Below are 17,216 nucleotides of genomic sequence, written 5' to 3' on the forward strand. Positions count from 1 at the left end.
ACCATAAAACCCTTCAACGTTCAGTAAACATGTCAAAGGCACGCAATGGAAAAGGCACATAGCTGGTTAAGAAGGAGGAGGAAAAGTTTACATGAATGTACCACTAGTATATTTCAAATCCTCTCTTTCAAGGTTTCATTAAGGACCAAACCATTTCAACCAACCCTCTGTTGTTGCAATGTTTTAAATCTGAACAGGAAAATCAGTTAAATTCTGAAACCACCTGGTAACCAGTGACAAGAGACAAAAACAGTATAATCTAGATATAAACCCCAATCCAATCAAATCAAAATTAATTTCTATAGCACATAATAATACAATTAAGTTGTGCTTCACAGTCGGTCAGAGCAATAGCATAAGACAGAATAAAAAAAAGAAAACAGTTAAAAGTTGTATTTTTTTATTTACAATATTTTATTGTGAACATATTTTTCTAAACTTTCAGAACTTTAGTTTTTTAACCCTAAGAAAAAGCTGATGGCTTACTTGTCAGCCTGAGGTGTGATATGATGATCTGTATAAACTGGACATGAATGCATGGTAGGGTTTGGGAATAATTAGAGTTTTTCATTGTTCGTGTGTGTTGTATCTCACAGCTGAGGGAACTAGAAGTCGAAACTAAGCTGAGATGTGGAGCTGAGTCAGTTCTCTTTTAATTACAGTTAGTAATCTGTATAGACTGAGGAGGAGAAGAAGAATGTGACCAAGCTTCAGGATCTTGCCGTCAAACTGCAGTACTGTATCTTGTTCTTTGTACTGTACTGTTGTTCTTTGTCATTCCATTTCCAAGTCAAAAACCTGATTTATGAGTAAAGTTACAATTTAATGACACTTGTGTTTGTTGAAAAGTGTACTCTACTGATCCATAAAACAGTTTAAGTGCAATTTGGCTCTATGTTTCTTAATGTCTCTTAATGTTCCAGTTTTGAGTACCCGGTTCACAGGCTGAGAGCTGGAAAGGGAGCTTTTTATTCAGGTGATAGCTAATAATTGCATTAGAATTGTTCACACATACTTTGCTGGTTAAAAGCTAAAAAAAATGACTAAAAGATTTGAGTCTGACTAACACCACCATGGATTAATCATTTTATTATTTAATATAGTGAAACAAATTTTAAGCATTTCGCAATTTCCTAGCAAGCTTCCAAGAAGTGTTTATTGTTGTTTTCCAATTTACTATTCTTAGAAGAACTAAGTAAACAGAAAATAATAAAGTTCTGTAATTAAAACTTTCCCAACAGCAACCACTGTCAGGCCAGTGTTTAAGAAGATGTTAGGACTTAACGGGGACTCAACGGCACTTGTAACAGTGAGGCACTTGCTGTTCTGGAATGACAATTAGCTTAGTATAAGCTGAAAACCATTGCAAGAATCCAAGTACTCTCTTGTGGCTTCTTGTTGGCCAGTATTGTCAATGCTATGAAAGCTCAGCAGTATGACAGCAAATTAATAGGAATCCTAATAGTGCTCTAAATTTATGACCAGGACCAGTATTTGTTGCCAACTTAGCCTGCTTGTAAACACAGTGCTGACTGCTGAGTGACCTATTTTAAATGAACCCAGCTTTCATCAAAGGTCACACAGGCCAATAGTAATTGAAGTGCTCCTGTGAGTGTTGGTAAGAAGAAGAAGAAAAAGACGAATCAGAACAAGACAAAGAACTTTATGAATGTTTGTAAAATGATTGATAATTAATATAGTATTACTCAACATTATATTATCTTTGAGGAGTATAATGTAAGACAGTTGTTTTCTTATTTCTTTATTTTTATTTGTGGTACAGCTGGGGTGTCTGCTACAATGGAAAACTACAATGTGAAGGACATGGCTATAACTCAATATTGTACACAGCAGGCTACAGGAGGCATGAAGGAAGTATTAATTAGATGCAGTTAAAGGAGCTTTTGTGCTTGGCACCAGAGGAGGCACAGGTGTTCCAAGCCCCCGGACAGATTGTATTTATGAGATCATATTACACTAGCAGGATGTGAATTTGTGAGCCAGTACATTTTTCGGGGTTAGCTTGAGCATTGTAGTGCACATACCCAGCAGCTGAAAGATATAGTCTCATATGACTGACACAAACTATGTTCCTTTAAACAAAGCTGTTAGCATGTCTCTAATGAATAACTGACCAATTAGGCAAGCAGCAATTGTCTGCTTGAACAAGGAGTGAAACTACTACAATTTAATGTTATTTATTTTCTCACTCAAACTACTGAAGTGTTAGGCATTTTTTTCTCATTTCATAGGAAACATTCTACAAGTATGCAAGAAGGCAAGCACTGTTTAGTTCACAATATTCTCAAACAGTTAAAACTGTGTTCTGTACTTTTTATTTATATGATCATATATAACATATAATAGCTCCAGTTCCAGCATGCTAATTAGTATTAGCTTATTAATGATCTGATGCAAAAATATTGTTAAGCACACATAGAGAGTTTTATAGTTAGTCTCACCTCTTCAAGCTTTCTTTTTCCTTCTTGTATTTTTATGTCACTTTATAAGTTACTACATTTCATATTAAACTAATAAGTTATCTTATAAAGGGGGCACTCTAGAATGTTCCCCTTCTCTGTCTGTACCCTTTTTCTGAAAACATAAAACAAAGATTAAAGTCAAAGAACGAAAGCCAAAGACACTACCCATCATTCTCCCAGTGCTACTACCCCGTCATGGAATAATCTCACACTCTTTTAAAGCTTCTTAGGCTCCTCCTTGCCAGACATGGTTGGCATGTTTTTACTCAGTTTAGGGCTTAGTGCAGAGGGCCATCTATAAGCATCTACACACCCAAGGACATTCAAAGGAGAACATTAGTCAGGACAATCAATCTCTGCCCATGTACCCATTGGCACCTTCTAAAAAAAGGCTTGTTTTATTCACTGTATCCCAGCAGATTAAGTGTAAATTGTATGATGTTTGGATTCACAGTAATAAAAAAGTTTAAGCAAGAAATCATTAAAAACTTTACATTCGTATACATATGCAAACTTCAAACCGTACTTAAAACTATCAAAGGTCAGTTTAAAACTAATTCTGCAACTTGAAGCAGGTTAGAGTCTTTCTGCTCTGGGGTTAATCACACTGGTATTTGAAAGTCTTTGTAATTCTACTGCAGGGATTCATTTATTTGTTGTTTTATTGATGGCAGAGGAGAATACAGTCTAACATATCTGCTTATCACCTCCCATAGGTATTTCATTGAGCTGAGATCGGATTCATACCATTTTCAAATGCATCAAACCATTAGCTGACCCCTCACACCATGTGGATGAAGGAATTGTCATGCTGGAAGAACCAACTTCCCATTCTGTCCCATCAGAATATAACAGTTTCATCACAGGACAAAGGTGATCAATCAGAACAACTCTTAAGTGATTTACAGTACAAGGCTTTCCTCTAAAGGGGGCCCAAACATTGTCAACAAAATACCTCCCAAAGCAAAACAAAGCCACCGGATCCCCTCACTGTGGGGGTCATGCAGTTGTGCTTTTCCTTTAATTTGTCAATTGTGTGTATTTGGAACTGTTGTTACATTTTGTCACCAGAGATGAAAAACAGCGTGTATTCAGGGTAGCCCAGCACAGCTTTATTTGTTTTGTTTTTGTTTTTGTGTTTTAGGAAATAAAAAAAAAATGCTGCTAAATTAACATGGATGGAATCACAGATTTATATTTGTATGATATGTATGAAATAGTGTGTAACCATAACTATATCAAGATCATGCATACAAAGTTTTTAACAAGCAAGTTGACCCTGTTAGATCTTAAAACATCTATGGCAAATGCTATTAAGGGTGACTGAAAAAAACTAAAGACATTTGACTTTACTTGGGAAGCACGTGTTCTGCATATTTGCTCTGAAAACCCACCTGTGCACAGAGGTTATATGGATTACATACCTCAAGGTCATCTCTTTTGAAGAATGAAGGATTGCTAAATTCAAAAAGGCAAAAAGAAAAAAACAAACAAAATACAGCTTTGTTTTCCTTTTTACCTTTATGAATTTATTATTAAGCTAAGCCTTAAATGTAAAAATAATCCCGGATATAGTTTTCATTCACTTTACTATTACAGTCCTGGCATCTCTAAAATCTTGTTTATTGCCACAGGTCTTATTTTGGGTCTTATCCCATTCTAGATGGCAACTGTTCATCCACTCCATTCCAAGACGATATGTAATCTCTTCTAAGCTTTTATGGAATGGCGCTCAATATCAGTTCAGACATCTGAGATGTATGCTTGTCCTGCAACTGTACACCAGTGACATTTATATGCTTCTCCAAAATCACAGCCTGTGTCATGACATGTTCCACTAGGATGATTAATAATAACATTGTAGAGAAGCAAGAACCAGACAGGCTTGTATGTTAATTAAATATTATAAGAATATATTTTCTACAAATGGTTAGAATCTTTGATACGTGCACAACAACTGTTCTACACATTACAGAGCTAAATCAGATGATACAATGAGTGAGCATTAGGAGAAAAAGACTCATTAATCTGTTGATACTAAAATGTGTTTAAATCAGTCGATCTATATTGAATGTTTTGACCTTGCTTTATGGAACAGTTGTTCACTTGCTGCCCCCTTTTTTTATTGGACCACCAAATCTGACATGTGTGAAGAGCAACTGTACACCAGTGACATTTGGTGCTTCTCCAAAGTAAAAAGTACTTCTAATATACCTTCTGCTCCTACTGCTATGATGATAATAATAATAATAATAATTATTATTATTATTATTATTATTATTATTATTATTATTATTATTATTGATAGAAGTAATAATAGAAATGTATTATTAATAAAAACATTGATGCTCATAAATCGAGTTCATCTTTTATATGAACAGCATTTTACACATCTAAATTAAGAAAAGCCTTGTTACATGCCTTGTAAGTTATATAAATTATCAAATGTAAAATATCTGCTGTGTTATCGTTCAAAGTAATCGATCTTGCAGTAATTTTCTTTCATCTTCAATCAGCACTGTGTCTTATGACTGCTCAGTTTGGCCACCTTCTGTTATAAATGTTCTTGCAAAGCAGTTTAATCACAGCAACTGTCACTGTCACGGGATTAACGGCAACATGGCAAGAATACATGACCAAACTGAGCAAGGCACACCTACTGAGGAAAAAGTTCTCCCTCTATAAAAGAGGGTGCTTCAGTCTGAGTCAGCAACTGATAGGCTTCCAACTCAGGTAAGAACATTAACTTCAGCTATTTTGCATTGTGAAACACAATTTTATCATAGCTTTGGGATATTTAACACTGCACGTTTTAATGCTTTTAGAATTGTTTACGGTTACTACTACTACAACTAATAATAATAATTTTAGCAGTAGTAGTAGTAGTATATTTTGAAATTAATGGACACCCATATTTATTATAGTTGATGATAGGTTTTAGAGCATAAACCTATTCGCTGGAACGTTGAAGACAATATAATTACACTGCAAAGCAAGACTCAAGTAGGCAAGCTTCTTCATGTTACTCGTGCACGGGAGAGAACCGGACAATTCCTGGAATGCACACCAAGCCTTTGGGGCCTGCTAAAGATCACACATCCTATCACTACACAAGTGATTATACACCTCTAAGCATATATGGTTAAATATTTCTAAGCATAAATGACAATCAACAATACAAACTCTAACAGTTGATGGTTTGTTATTAGGATTCAAGCAACAGAATCAAGAGTTTACAGTTTTCTGCTGGGACTAAGGAAGGTACATTATAGTGTATTTTCTGTTATATCTGAACAATTCCCAAACACACACATTAGCATGGGGATGTTTATGAAAATAAAGACAACAAAGAAAACAAAACCTCTCAACCTCTCAATTTCAGCCCCCTAAAGTTCCATCATGAGCACAGATGCAGAGATGCAGGCCTATGGCCCTGCAGCCATTTACCTCCGAAAACCTGAGAAAGAGAGATTAGAGGCTCAGAACACTCCTTTTGATGCCAAAAGTGCCTACTTTGTAACTGATGCTGATGACATGTACGTGAAGGGTAAACTCGTCAAAAGAGAGGGTGGCAAGGCAACTGTTGAGACACTTACAGGAAAGGTAAGTAAAACAATTAATTCTTCAACTTTCTTAGAAAAGATTAGACTCAACTTTATGGATTATGCAATGTTCTGATGCTGGCCTATAAAGCTCTGAATGGTTTAGGACCAAAATACATCAATGACCTCCTGACCCAGTATGAACCATCCAGATCCCTCAGGTCATCTGGATCCGGTCTTTTATCAGTTCCCAGAGTCAGAACCAGACACGGAGAAGCTGCATTCAGCTTTTATGCTCCTTATATCTGGAACAAACTCCCAGAAAGCCTCAGATCAGCTGAAACACTCAGTTTATTTAAATCCAGGTTGAAGACTCACCTGTTCTCAGCTGCATTTGAATAAAGCACCAAATCCACACTTTAAGCTTAAATTTCAAAACTTACATTTAACTACTGATTTTATCTACTGTTCTGATTTTATCTGTTTTGATTTTATATACTGTTGTTTGTTTGTTTGTTTGTTAATTAGTTAGTTAGTTTATTTGCTTGTTTTATTCAATTTTAAATCATGCTTTTTATTTGTTCTTGTTTCTAATGTCTCTGTAAAGCACTTTGAATCACCTTGTTGTTGAATTGTGCTATACAAATAAACTTGCCTTGCCTTGCCTTACTATGTTAAAAAAGGTTTTGTTTAATTTTATTCTTTTTCAAATGCAGACAGTCACTGTAAAAGAGGATGACATCCACCCCATGAATCCTCCAAAGTTTGATAAAATTGAGGACATGGCAATGATGACCCACCTCAATGAGCCTGCCGTGCTGTTTAACCTCAAAGAGCGTTTTTCATCATGGATGATCTATGTAAGCTTTAATCTCATAATATACTTTGCTTGTATTTTCTCTGAGTAACAACTATATATATGTTTCTGTGTCTTTGTTATTACAGACTTATTCCGGCCTCTTCTGCGTCGTGGTGAATCCCTACAAGTGGCTTCCTGTGTACGATGCTCAGGTTGTTGTGGCATACAGAGGCAAGAAGAGGATTGAGGCTCCACCCCACATCTTCTCCATCTCTGATAATGCCTATCAGTTCATGCTCACTGGTAAAATCAAAGTTGATTAAAGATTCAGGTGCATGGGACAATGAGGATTGTCAACTGTAGGTTTAATATGCGTGTGCTCTTATATTTCAGATCGTGAGAATCAGTCTATCCTCATTACGTAAGTATAATATAAACATTACAAGAACACTTCTTTAGTAAAAATCATAATTGTATTGCAAAGTAAAAATCATGCTTTAATTCCCCAGTGGAGAATCTGGTGCAGGAAAGACTGTAAACACCAAGCGTGTTATCCAGTATTTTGCAACAATTGCAGTAGCTGGAGCTAAGAAAGCTGAAACATCCTCAGGAAAAATACAGGTAAAATTGTGTTCAAATCAAATGTGTTTGTCACAGGTGATTGCTGCTGCTGTTTTTAAACAGCTGTTTGATGTCTCTGTGTAGGGTTCACTGGAAGATCAAATCATTGCAGCTAACCCTCTGCTGGAGGCATATGGAAATGCCAAGACTGTGAGGAATGACAACTCCTCTCGTTTTGTAAGTATTCGTGTTCTGGACTCTAAAATTATTTTCTTACACCTACTGTTATCCAGAGCCAAACTGACATTTTGTGGTAAATGTTCAGGGTAAATTCATCAGAATTCACTTTGGCTCCACTGGAAAGCTAGCCTCAGCTGATATTGAAACATGTAAGTTAGCCTTATTTTCCTTTTGTAGTTAGTAGTATACAAATGAAATGCCTGTACTGTTTGATCATCACACTTCCTATTCAACAATTGTTCACAGATCTGCTGGAGAAGTCCCGTGTCACCTTCCAGTTGTCTGCTGAGAGAAGCTACCATATCTTCTATCAGCTGATGACAGGCCACAAGCCTGAGCTCCTGGGTATGTGATGAACTGAACAAGACATACTGTAAATTACTTTCCATACCCCCAGTTGTTTTAAACAAAAGAATAGTCTTTATCTGGGAACCACTCCAATTAAGCTACTTCTTTTGTTGTTTGGGGAAAAAAAAAAACATTATTAATTAAATAACTTTTTAAGGTGCTACCTCTCCTCTCTCTCTCTCTTTCTGTTTCTCAACCCACTATATCCTTACACCCACCCAAACATATAATTTCACATAATTTCATAGTGTAAAGTTGTGTTTTTAACATATAATAATCTTGAAGTTACTGTTGGTTTTACTGTTTTCTTCCCCCAGTTTTCCTAACCTAGTCACTTTCTTCTCTGTGTTATATAAATCCTTATGTCAATCACTAATCTTGCACAATTAAAAAACAATAAGGAAATAACCATGTTCCACTCAAGCATTTCTTCTACTTTCTTCTAGAGTCTCTTCTAATCTCCACTAACCCTTATGACTATCCAATGATCAGTCAGGGTGAAATCACAGTCAAAAGTATCAATGATGTGGAGGAGTTCATTGCAACAGATGTAAGTTGATGGTAATGTGTAGAATAAAGGCAAACTGTCACAATAACTTGTTTAAAAATTAATGCTGTGCTTGGATTACAGACTGCTATTGACATCTTGGGCTTCAGTGCTGACGAGAAGGCGGGCATCTACAAGCTGACTGGCGCTGTGATGCATCATGGAAACATGAAATTCAAGCAGAAGCAGCGTGAGGAGCAGGCTGAACCTGATGGCACTGAGGGTAATCAAATTGATTTTGTAATATTACATCCTCATGAAGTAATAATTCACATTAACTCTTAGAACTACAGTGACATCCATAGCATTAACCATTCCCATTTAGACAGATAAATATCATACTAATATAATGACTGAGCAGAGTGACTGCCTGCAATTGTTCATAAAATGTAAAATAAATCTTTAGCACTGCTATCAATGTGGATTTTAGTTGTGTTTTAGCTCATTCCATAGTGTTAACATTTCTTTGTTACATAATGAAACATGTTTGTTTTTCCAATCAGTGGCTGATAAAATCGCCTACCTCATGGGCCTGAATTCAGCTGACATGTTGAAAGCTCTGTGCTACCCAAGAGTCAAGGTTGGGAATGAGTTTGTGACCAAAGGTCAGACTGTTCCACAGGTAATTTTTTTAAAAATTGAAAGGATTAAAAAAAAAAAGTTTCATTTTAAAATACTTTTTACAGTGTTATCCAGGAATTTAGGAGAATGTTGAATTCTCTTCTTCCAGGTCAACAATGCTGTCTCGGCTCTGTGCAAATCCGTATATGAGAAAATGTTCTTGTGGATGGTTATCCGTATCAATGAGATGCTGGACACAAAGCAGCCCAGACAGTTCTTCATTGGAGTGCTGGATATCGCTGGGTTTGAGATCTTTGATGTGAGCATTTCAAAAATGTGAGACTGGATTTAAAGATAAATATGATTTTTTTTTCATGATATGAATTAGCTTTCTGTTACTACAGTTCAACAGCTTGGAGCAACTCTGTATCAACTTCACCAATGAGAAACTGCAACAGTTTTTCAACCACCACATGTTTGTCCTGGAGCAAGAGGAGTACAAGAAAGAAGGCATTCAATGGGAGTTCATTGACTTTGGTATGGACTTGGCTGCCTGCATTGAGCTTATTGAGAAGGTAAGACCATTCAGATGTGCCGTTCAGGACTAAAATGGCAGTTTCTGACTAGGTACTAAAATACAGATTTTTCCTGAATACAACTTCTCTTTTCAGCCAATGGGCATCTTCTCCATTCTTGAAGAGGAGTGCATGTTCCCCAAGGCTACAGACACTTCTTTCAAGAACAAGCTGTATGATCAGCATCTTGGCAAGAGCAAGGCATTTGAGAAGCCAAAGCCTGCAAAGGGTAAAGCAGAAGCACACTTCGCCCTGGTTCACTATGCTGGTACAGTGGACTACAATATCACTGGCTGGCTGGACAAGAACAAGGACCCACTGAATGACTCAGTTGTGCAGCTCTACCAGAAGTCATCAAACAAACTGCTGTGCTTCCTGTATGCAGCCCATGCTGGAGCTGATGGTAGGAAATAAATAATGTAAAAAAAATACAGGGCAGCTGTGGCTACAACTGTAGCTTGCCTCCACCTGTGTGTGAATGTGAGAGTGAATGAATAGTGGCATTGTAAAAGAGCTTTGGGTGCCTTGAAAAGCGCTATATAAATCCAATCCATTATTATTATTATTATTATTATTATTATTATTATGACCATTTGTGAATACTCATTAAATATGTTTCCTCTAGGAAATGAAGTTGAATCAGTGATCACACAGTTATTGTTTTCATTGAAAATATGGTTTAAAATTAAATTATTGTAAAACACTCACTATAGCATTAGTTATTCAGTTCTCTTAATTAAGTGTATTGAACAACAGATGCTGCTGGTGGCGGCAAGAAGGGTGGTGGAAAGAAGAAGGGTGGTTCTTTCCAGACAGTGTCTGCTCTTTTCAGGGTATTTTGAACCGCCACAAAAAAATATATTCAAATGTATTGGTTTATTTTAAGCAGCTATCATTTGTTTAAATATGTCCGTCCCCCCCCAGGAAAACCTAGGCAAACTGATGACCAACTTAAGGAGCACTCATCCTCACTTTGTTCGTTGCCTGATTCCCAATGAGTCAAAGACCCCAGGTATAAAGCACACAGTCATACTGATTTTAAAAAAATGTTAAAAGTGACATATTGAAATGATTTAAACTATATGAATTTTTAACTTTCAGGTCTTATGGAAAATCATTTGGTCATCCATCAGCTGAGGTGTAACGGTGTACTGGAGGGCATCAGAATTTGCAGAAAGGGTTTCCCCAGCAGAATCCTCTATGGTGACTTCAAGCAGAGGTGACTTCTGTTTTCTTTATAAGAAAGTTAAAATAACTTCAAAGGTACTGGAAAAGGGAAAACACAAGGACAATGGGTGCAAAATCCAAGTAACATCACTATATTTTCTTACAGATACAAAGTGTTGAATGCCAGCGTCATCCCTGAGGGACAGTTCATCGACAACAAGAAAGCTTCAGAGAAGCTGCTTGGCTCCATTGATGTGGATCACACACAGTACATGTTTGGGCACACAAAGGTACACTTTATGATTACCTTTACAACCTCCAGTTGTATTAAACAGAACTAATTCATGTGAACTAATTTGTTTCACTTCAACACAGGTGTTCTTCAAAGCTGGTCTGCTGGGCACTCTTGAGGAGATGAGAGATGAGAAACTGGCTGAGCTGGTGACCATGACTCAGGCTCTCTGCAGAGGATACCTCATGAGGAAAGAGTTTGTGAAGATGATGGAGAGGAGGTATAATTCAGAAATAATATGTCAAATTACTATTTAAATATCATGTGATGTTACGCAAAAGCAGTATATCAAAGCATGGTAATTTGCGTTGTTTTTGTAGAGATGCTATCTTCAGCATCCAGTACAACATCCGTTCATTCATGAATGTCAAGAACTGGCCATGGATGCATCTGTACTTCAAGATCAAGCCTCTTCTGAAGAGTGCTGAGACTGAGAAGGAGTTGCAGAACATGAAGGAGAACTATGAGAAGATGCAGACAGACCTGGCTACTGCTCTGGCTAAGAAAAAAGAACTGGAAGAGAAGATGGTCGGCCTGCTGCAGGAGAAGAATGACCTGCAACTTCAAGTAGCAGCTGTGAGTAACAAGGGGGAGGAGAAAATGCATGTTCTATTATAATAATGCTCAATTAGCTGAAAAATAACCACATATTAGTCTATTTATCAGTATGACTTTTTGGCTGGTGTTTGGCTGTGAGATGTGCTGTAACTGAGAACTGTGCTCAATTGCTGTAATTAAAAACATAATAATATTCTTTATTTATAAAAGTATGATAATAATTATTCTTCTTATACTATATTATAATAATATAATTCCCATATTTCTTGCCTTGTCACAGGAAAATGAGAATCTTTCTGATGCTGAAGAAAGGTGTGAGGGGCTCATTAAGAGCAAGATCCAGCTCGAGGCCAAACTCAAAGAGACAAGTGAGAGACTGGAGGATGAAGAGGAAATCAATGCTGAGCTGACTGCTAAGAAGAGGAAGCTGGAGGATGAATGCTCTGAGCTGAAGAAGGACATTGATGACTTGGAGCTCACCTTGGCCAAAGTGGAGAAGGAGAAACATGCCACAGAAAACAAGGTTCAGTTCATAGTGATTGTAGTTTTCACCAAAATACATACACATAATATGTTTATATGCTGTAATGTCTTATTTTGCCATGTTAATTTATTAACTTTCATGGGAAATTCCCATGAAATTCCCAATTATTATTTATGTCAGGTGAAAAACCTGACAGAGGAGATGGCATCTCAAGATGAGTCAATTGCCAAGTTAACCAAGGAGAAGAAAGCCTTACAAGAGGCCCATCAACAAACACTGGATGATCTCCAGGCAGAGGAGGACAAAGTCAACACTCTGACCAAAGCCAAGACAAAACTGGAACAGCAAGTTGATGATGTAAGAAAACATCATCTTTTTAAAAAAGATTTCTTATTTTTATATTATTATGAATTATTCAGTTGTAAAAAAATATGTAACATTTTTTAATAGCTTGAGGGGTCCCTGGAGCAAGAGAAGAAGCTCCGCATGGACCTGGAGAGAGCCAAGAGGAAGCTGGAGGGAGATTTGAAACTGGCCCAGGAATCCATAATGGATCTGGAGAATGACAAGCAGCAGTCTGATGAGAAAATCAAAAAGTAAAAAACAGTCACTGATAAAGTTCCTACACGTGCATTCAGAAGAGCCACAGAGCTGTCAGAGTCATTTCTTTGTCTTCTCCACTTACAGGAAGGACTTTGAAATCAGTCAGCTTCTTGGCAAGATTGAGGATGAGCAGTCTCTTGGTACTCAGCTCCAGAAGAAGATCAAAGAACTCCAGGTACCATTATTTTAGGTGAATATTATGTTCAGTAAAACTAAAACATGTCAACTCAGTAAGTCTTTGTGGTGTTATTACCCTAAAGGCTCGTATTGAAGAGCTAGAAGAGGAGATTGAGGCTGAGAGGGCAGCTCGGGCTAAGGTAGAGAAGCAGAGAGCCGACCTCTCCAGGGAGCTTGAAGAGATCAGTGAGAGGCTCGAGGAAGCTGGTGGAGCAACAGCTGCTCAGATTGAGATGAACAAGAAGCGAGAGGCTGAGTTCCAGAAACTGCGTCGTGATCTTGAGGAATCAACTCTGCAGCATGAAGCTACTGCAGCAGCTCTCCGTAAGAAGCAGGCTGACACTGTAGCAGAGCTCGGAGAGCAGATCGACAACCTCCAGCGTGTCAAACAGAAGCTGGAGAAAGAGAAGAGCGAGTACAAGATGGAGATTGATGATCTCTCCAGCAATATGGAGGCTGTTGCCAAAGCAAAGGTATGCAATTTTGAGAAAAAGCAGCTATCTAAACAATGAAAGAGCGCAACAGTTATATCTTTCCTGGATTTGAGTCATGACAATTATGTGCAATTTATAGGGCAATCTGGAGAAAATGTGCCGAACTCTTGAAGACCAGTTAAGTGAGCTCAAGTCCAAAAATGATGAGAATGTTCGCCAGCTGAACGACATGAGTGCACAGAGGGCAAGACTCCAAACTGAGAATGGTGTGTATCCAAAGATATGAAGTATGTAACTGTATTTTATTTAGTAGCCGTTGTAAGTTCAGAAACAATTTAAGTTTCAAACAGATGATATTGTTTGTGTTTAAAATACATGGTGATTTTTCAGTTATGAAAAGTATTTTTCTTTAATCTGTTTTGCCCAGGTGAATTTTCTCGTCAGCTTGAGGAAAAGGAAGCTCTTATTTCCCAGCTTACCAGAGGCAAACAGGCTTACACTCAACAGATTGAAGAGCTTAAGCGACATACTGAGGAGGAAGTGAAGGTACCAGATGTCATATTAAAGAAGTATTATATTCAGCATTACATACATTGTAAAAGAACATTGATGAACCATGGATCTGCAAGTGAAAACAAGAATAAATGCAAGTTACTTAATGTCAACTTATCTCACATTAACTATATCTCACAACCTATATCTCAGATTTAGAATAACTTTACATTACTTTGTCAACATGCTCTCTGAGAGATAAAAGAAAAGCAAAGACATTTATTATTATTTATTATTATTTAAAATGTATTATTATTAAAATCCAGGCCAAGAACGCCCTGGCTCATGCTGTTCAGTCAGCACGTCATGACTGTGATCTGCTCAGAGAGCAGTTTGAGGAGGAGCAGGAGGCCAAGGCTGAGCTGCAGCGAGGAATGTCCAAGGCCAACAGTGAGGTGGCTCAGTGGCGATCCAAATATGAGACTGATGCCATCCAGCGCACTGAGGAGCTGGAGGAGGCCAAGTACATAAATGCTTTCTTCTCTTTTGTGAATAAAAATGTAATACTGTATTAATTTTAATACATAATGGAATTAATACAAGCAAATTTTTGCAAATTGCAGGAAAAAGCTTGCCCAGCGCCTGCAGGAGGCTGAGGAATCCATTGAGGCTGTGAACTCCAAGTGTGCCTCACTGGAGAAGACCAAGCAGAGGCTGCAGGGTGAGGTGGAGGACCTCATGATTGATGTGGAGAGAGCTAATGCTCTGGCTGCCAACCTTGACAAGAAGCAGAGGAACTTTGATAAAGTAAAGTTTAAACATAACCAATATACTAACAAGAGGAATACACCCATAATGACAACTAACTGAATAACCTATATAAACCTAGGTCCTGGCAGAATGGAAGCAGAAGTATGAGGAGAGCCAGGCAGAGCTGGAAGGAGCCCAAAAGGAGGCTCGTTCTCTCAGCACTGAGTTGTTCAAGATGAAGAACTCATATGAAGAGGCTCTGGATCATCTTGAGACCATGAAGAGAGAGAACAAGAACCTGCAGCGTATGCACCCATAACTTGACAAAAAATGTCAAAGAATATAGATCTGGATCTAAGATAATAACAACAGTTTGGTTAATTTTTCTACTTTAGAGGAGATCTCAGATCTGACTGAGCAGATTGGTGAGACTGGAAAGAGCATCCATGAGCTGGAAAAAGCCAAGAAGACTGTAGAAAGTGAAAAGGCTGAGATTCAGACAGCTCTGGAAGAAGCAGAGGTTTAATATTTTTTATGTCAATATTATTTATTTTGATGATTCTACTTGGTATTTGTTACTTATCTGACTTATCTCGCAGGGCACTCTGGAACACGAAGAATCCAAGATTCTTCGTATTCAGCTTGAGCTGAACCAAGTCAAAAGTGAGATTGACAGGAAGCTGGCAGAGAAGGACGAGGAGATGGAGCAGATCAAGAGGAACAGCCAGAGGGTAATTGACTCCATGCAGAGCACTCTTGATGCTGAGGTCAGGAGCAGGAATGATGCCCTGAGAGTCAAGAAGAAGATGGAGGGAGACCTGAATGAGATGGAGATTCAGCTGAGCCATGCCAATAGACAGGCTGCTGAGGCACAGAAACAACTGAGGAATGTCCAAGGACAGCTCAAGGTGACCTTTTTTCCTGATCATTTGTTAAAGAAACAGAATAGGTACTTATTTATTGATTGATTTATTTCATCAGGATGCCCAACTGCACCTTGATGAAGCTCTCAGAGGACAGGAAGACATGAAGGAGCAGGTCGCCATGGTGGAGCGCAGAAATGGTCTGATGGTGGCTGAGATTGAGGAGCTGAGAGCCGCTCTGGAGCAGACAGAGAGAGGACGCAAAGTAGCTGAGCAGGAGTTGGTTGATGCTAGCGAGCGTGTCGGACTGCTTCACTCTCAGGTTTGTTTATAATGTTAAGAAACATTTAACCTAATGTAATTTTAATTAGGAAATACATTGTAAATTTACTGTAAATATCTAGTATGTGAACTTACAACATATTTATATCATATAATCTTTCCTAAACCTTTAGAACACCAGTCTTCTGAACACGAAAAAGAAGCTCGAAGCCGATTTTGTGCAGATCCAGAGTGAGGTGGATGATGCTGTGCAGGAAGCAAGAAATGCTGAGGAGAAAGCAAAAAAAGCCATCACTGACGTGAGTTTAACTCTCTAAGTAATCTGTTCTATTAAACACTTCACATTCTTTCAGTGATAATAAAAGCTTACCATAGATTTTTAAATAGATTAATTAAATGGAGAAAATTATTTTAGGCTGCCATGATGGCTGAGGAGCTGAAGAAGGAGCAGGACACCAGTGCTCACCTGGAGAGGATGAAGAAGAACCTGGAGGTCACAGTCAAGGACCTGCAGCACCGTCTGGATGAGGCAGAGAGCCTCGCCATGAAGGGTGGCAAGAAGCAGCTCCAGAAACTGGAGTCCAGGGTATGAAGTGTATATTGCATGCTTATATACATAAAATATATTTTGATTAAATTATATGAATTTAAGTTTTTCTTTATATTTGAAGCAAAGTTAATTCTTTATCATGGCATTAAAGGTCCGTGAACTGGAAGCTGAACTTGAAGCTGAGCAGAGACGTGGTGTTGATGCTGTTAAAGGAGTCCGTAAATATGAGAGGAGAGTGAAAGAGCTCACTTATCAGGTAAGTCTTCTTTTGCCAACAACAAGCAAACGTGCCCTTTGTCTCTTCTCAAATACCTCTAAAGTAACAGCTGTATTTTGTGTAGACTGAGGAAGACAAGAAGAATGTGACCAGACTTCAGGATCTGGTGGACAAGCTGCAGCTCAAAGTCAAGGCTTACAAGAGACAGTCTGAGGAGGCTGTAAGTCAACTACAATTATATGCCAAATCTGCTTCAGCTTGGTTCATTGACTCCCCTATAACTAAGTCAGTATTTTTGTAAATCCTTTACAGGAGGAGCAGGCAAACACTCACATGTCCAGGCTCAGGAAGGTCCAGCATGAGCTGGAGGAAGCTCAGGAGCGTGCTGACATTGCTGAGTCCCAGGTCAACAAGTTGAGAGCCAAGAGCCGTGATGTCGGAAAGGTGGTATTTCATTTGCAATACTTTTTGTTATTTTATTTCTACTGCAGTATATCCCTATAAGCATTAACTCTATGGTCTGTATCTCTCTCTTGCTTTCAGGGAAGTGACTCGGCTGAATAGGAAATGCAATCTAGTTGCAGCATTTAAGAGTTCATACAATATGAACAACTTACTCTGTAAATCCTCAATAAATGGTGAAAATTTCCAAAGTATTATGTTTTCTTTTTATTGCTTAGCATGTTCTACT

The 17,216-nt window shown here is 38.0% G+C and overlaps 1 protein-coding gene and 1 long non-coding RNA gene across 2 annotated transcripts in view; one reads left to right on the plus strand and one right to left on the minus strand.

Moving 5' to 3' along the window:
- LOC145428527 (uncharacterized) overlaps positions 1-3,178 on the minus strand; it is a 50,989-nt gene extending 47,811 nt beyond the window's left edge. The window contains exon 1 of the long non-coding RNA XR_013908815.1: positions 2,463-3,178. This is a non-coding gene — a long non-coding RNA (uncharacterized LOC145428527). The remainder of the gene's footprint in view (positions 1-2,462) is intronic.
- Positions 3,179-5,177: 1,999 nt separating this feature from the next.
- On the plus strand, positions 5,178-17,178 carry LOC113020563 (myosin heavy chain, fast skeletal muscle-like). The gene is made up of 41 exons (XM_026164631.2): positions 5,178-5,216; positions 5,693-5,744; positions 5,866-6,086; positions 6,742-6,885; positions 6,971-7,127; positions 7,218-7,245; positions 7,334-7,445; positions 7,530-7,622; positions 7,711-7,774; positions 7,872-7,970; positions 8,420-8,523; positions 8,605-8,743; positions 9,024-9,142; positions 9,251-9,400; positions 9,486-9,656; positions 9,753-10,059; positions 10,413-10,489; positions 10,581-10,668; positions 10,758-10,875; positions 10,990-11,113; positions 11,199-11,335; positions 11,436-11,691; positions 11,954-12,196; positions 12,338-12,514; positions 12,608-12,753; positions 12,845-12,935; positions 13,021-13,410; positions 13,511-13,637; positions 13,799-13,917; positions 14,190-14,386; positions 14,487-14,670; positions 14,753-14,918; positions 15,009-15,133; positions 15,213-15,521; positions 15,595-15,798; positions 15,932-16,057; positions 16,174-16,344; positions 16,460-16,564; positions 16,650-16,745; positions 16,838-16,969; positions 17,069-17,178. Exons 3-41 carry the CDS (start codon positions 5,883-5,885, stop codon positions 17,087-17,089), a joined length of 5,820 nt encoding a protein of 1,939 aa, XP_026020416.2. The 5' UTR covers positions 5,178-5,216; positions 5,693-5,744; positions 5,866-5,882; the 3' UTR covers positions 17,090-17,178.
- The last annotated feature ends 38 nt before the right edge of the window (positions 17,179-17,216 follow it).

The sequence above is a fragment of the Astatotilapia calliptera genome, chromosome 4 (assembly GCF_964374335.1).
Source record: "Astatotilapia calliptera chromosome 4, fAstCal68.1, whole genome shotgun sequence".
NCBI lineage: Eukaryota > Metazoa > Chordata > Actinopteri > Cichliformes > Cichlidae > Astatotilapia > Astatotilapia calliptera.

What these genes read in the sequence shown, in the direction of transcription:
- LOC113020563 (XM_026164631.2), top strand. Translation starts at nt 5,883, where the DNA reads ATGAGCACAGATGCAGAGATGCAGGCCTATGGCCCTGCAGCCATTTAC. An exon ending in AGCCCATGCTGGAGCTGATG is followed by an intron (nt 10,060 to 10,412) that starts GTAGGAAATAAA and finishes ATTGAACAACAG; the next exon opens with ATGCTGCTGGTGGCGGCAAG. An exon ending in CAGCTCTGGAAGAAGCAGAG is followed by an intron (nt 15,134 to 15,212) that starts GTTTAATATTTT and finishes CTTATCTCGCAG; the next exon opens with GGCACTCTGGAACACGAAGA.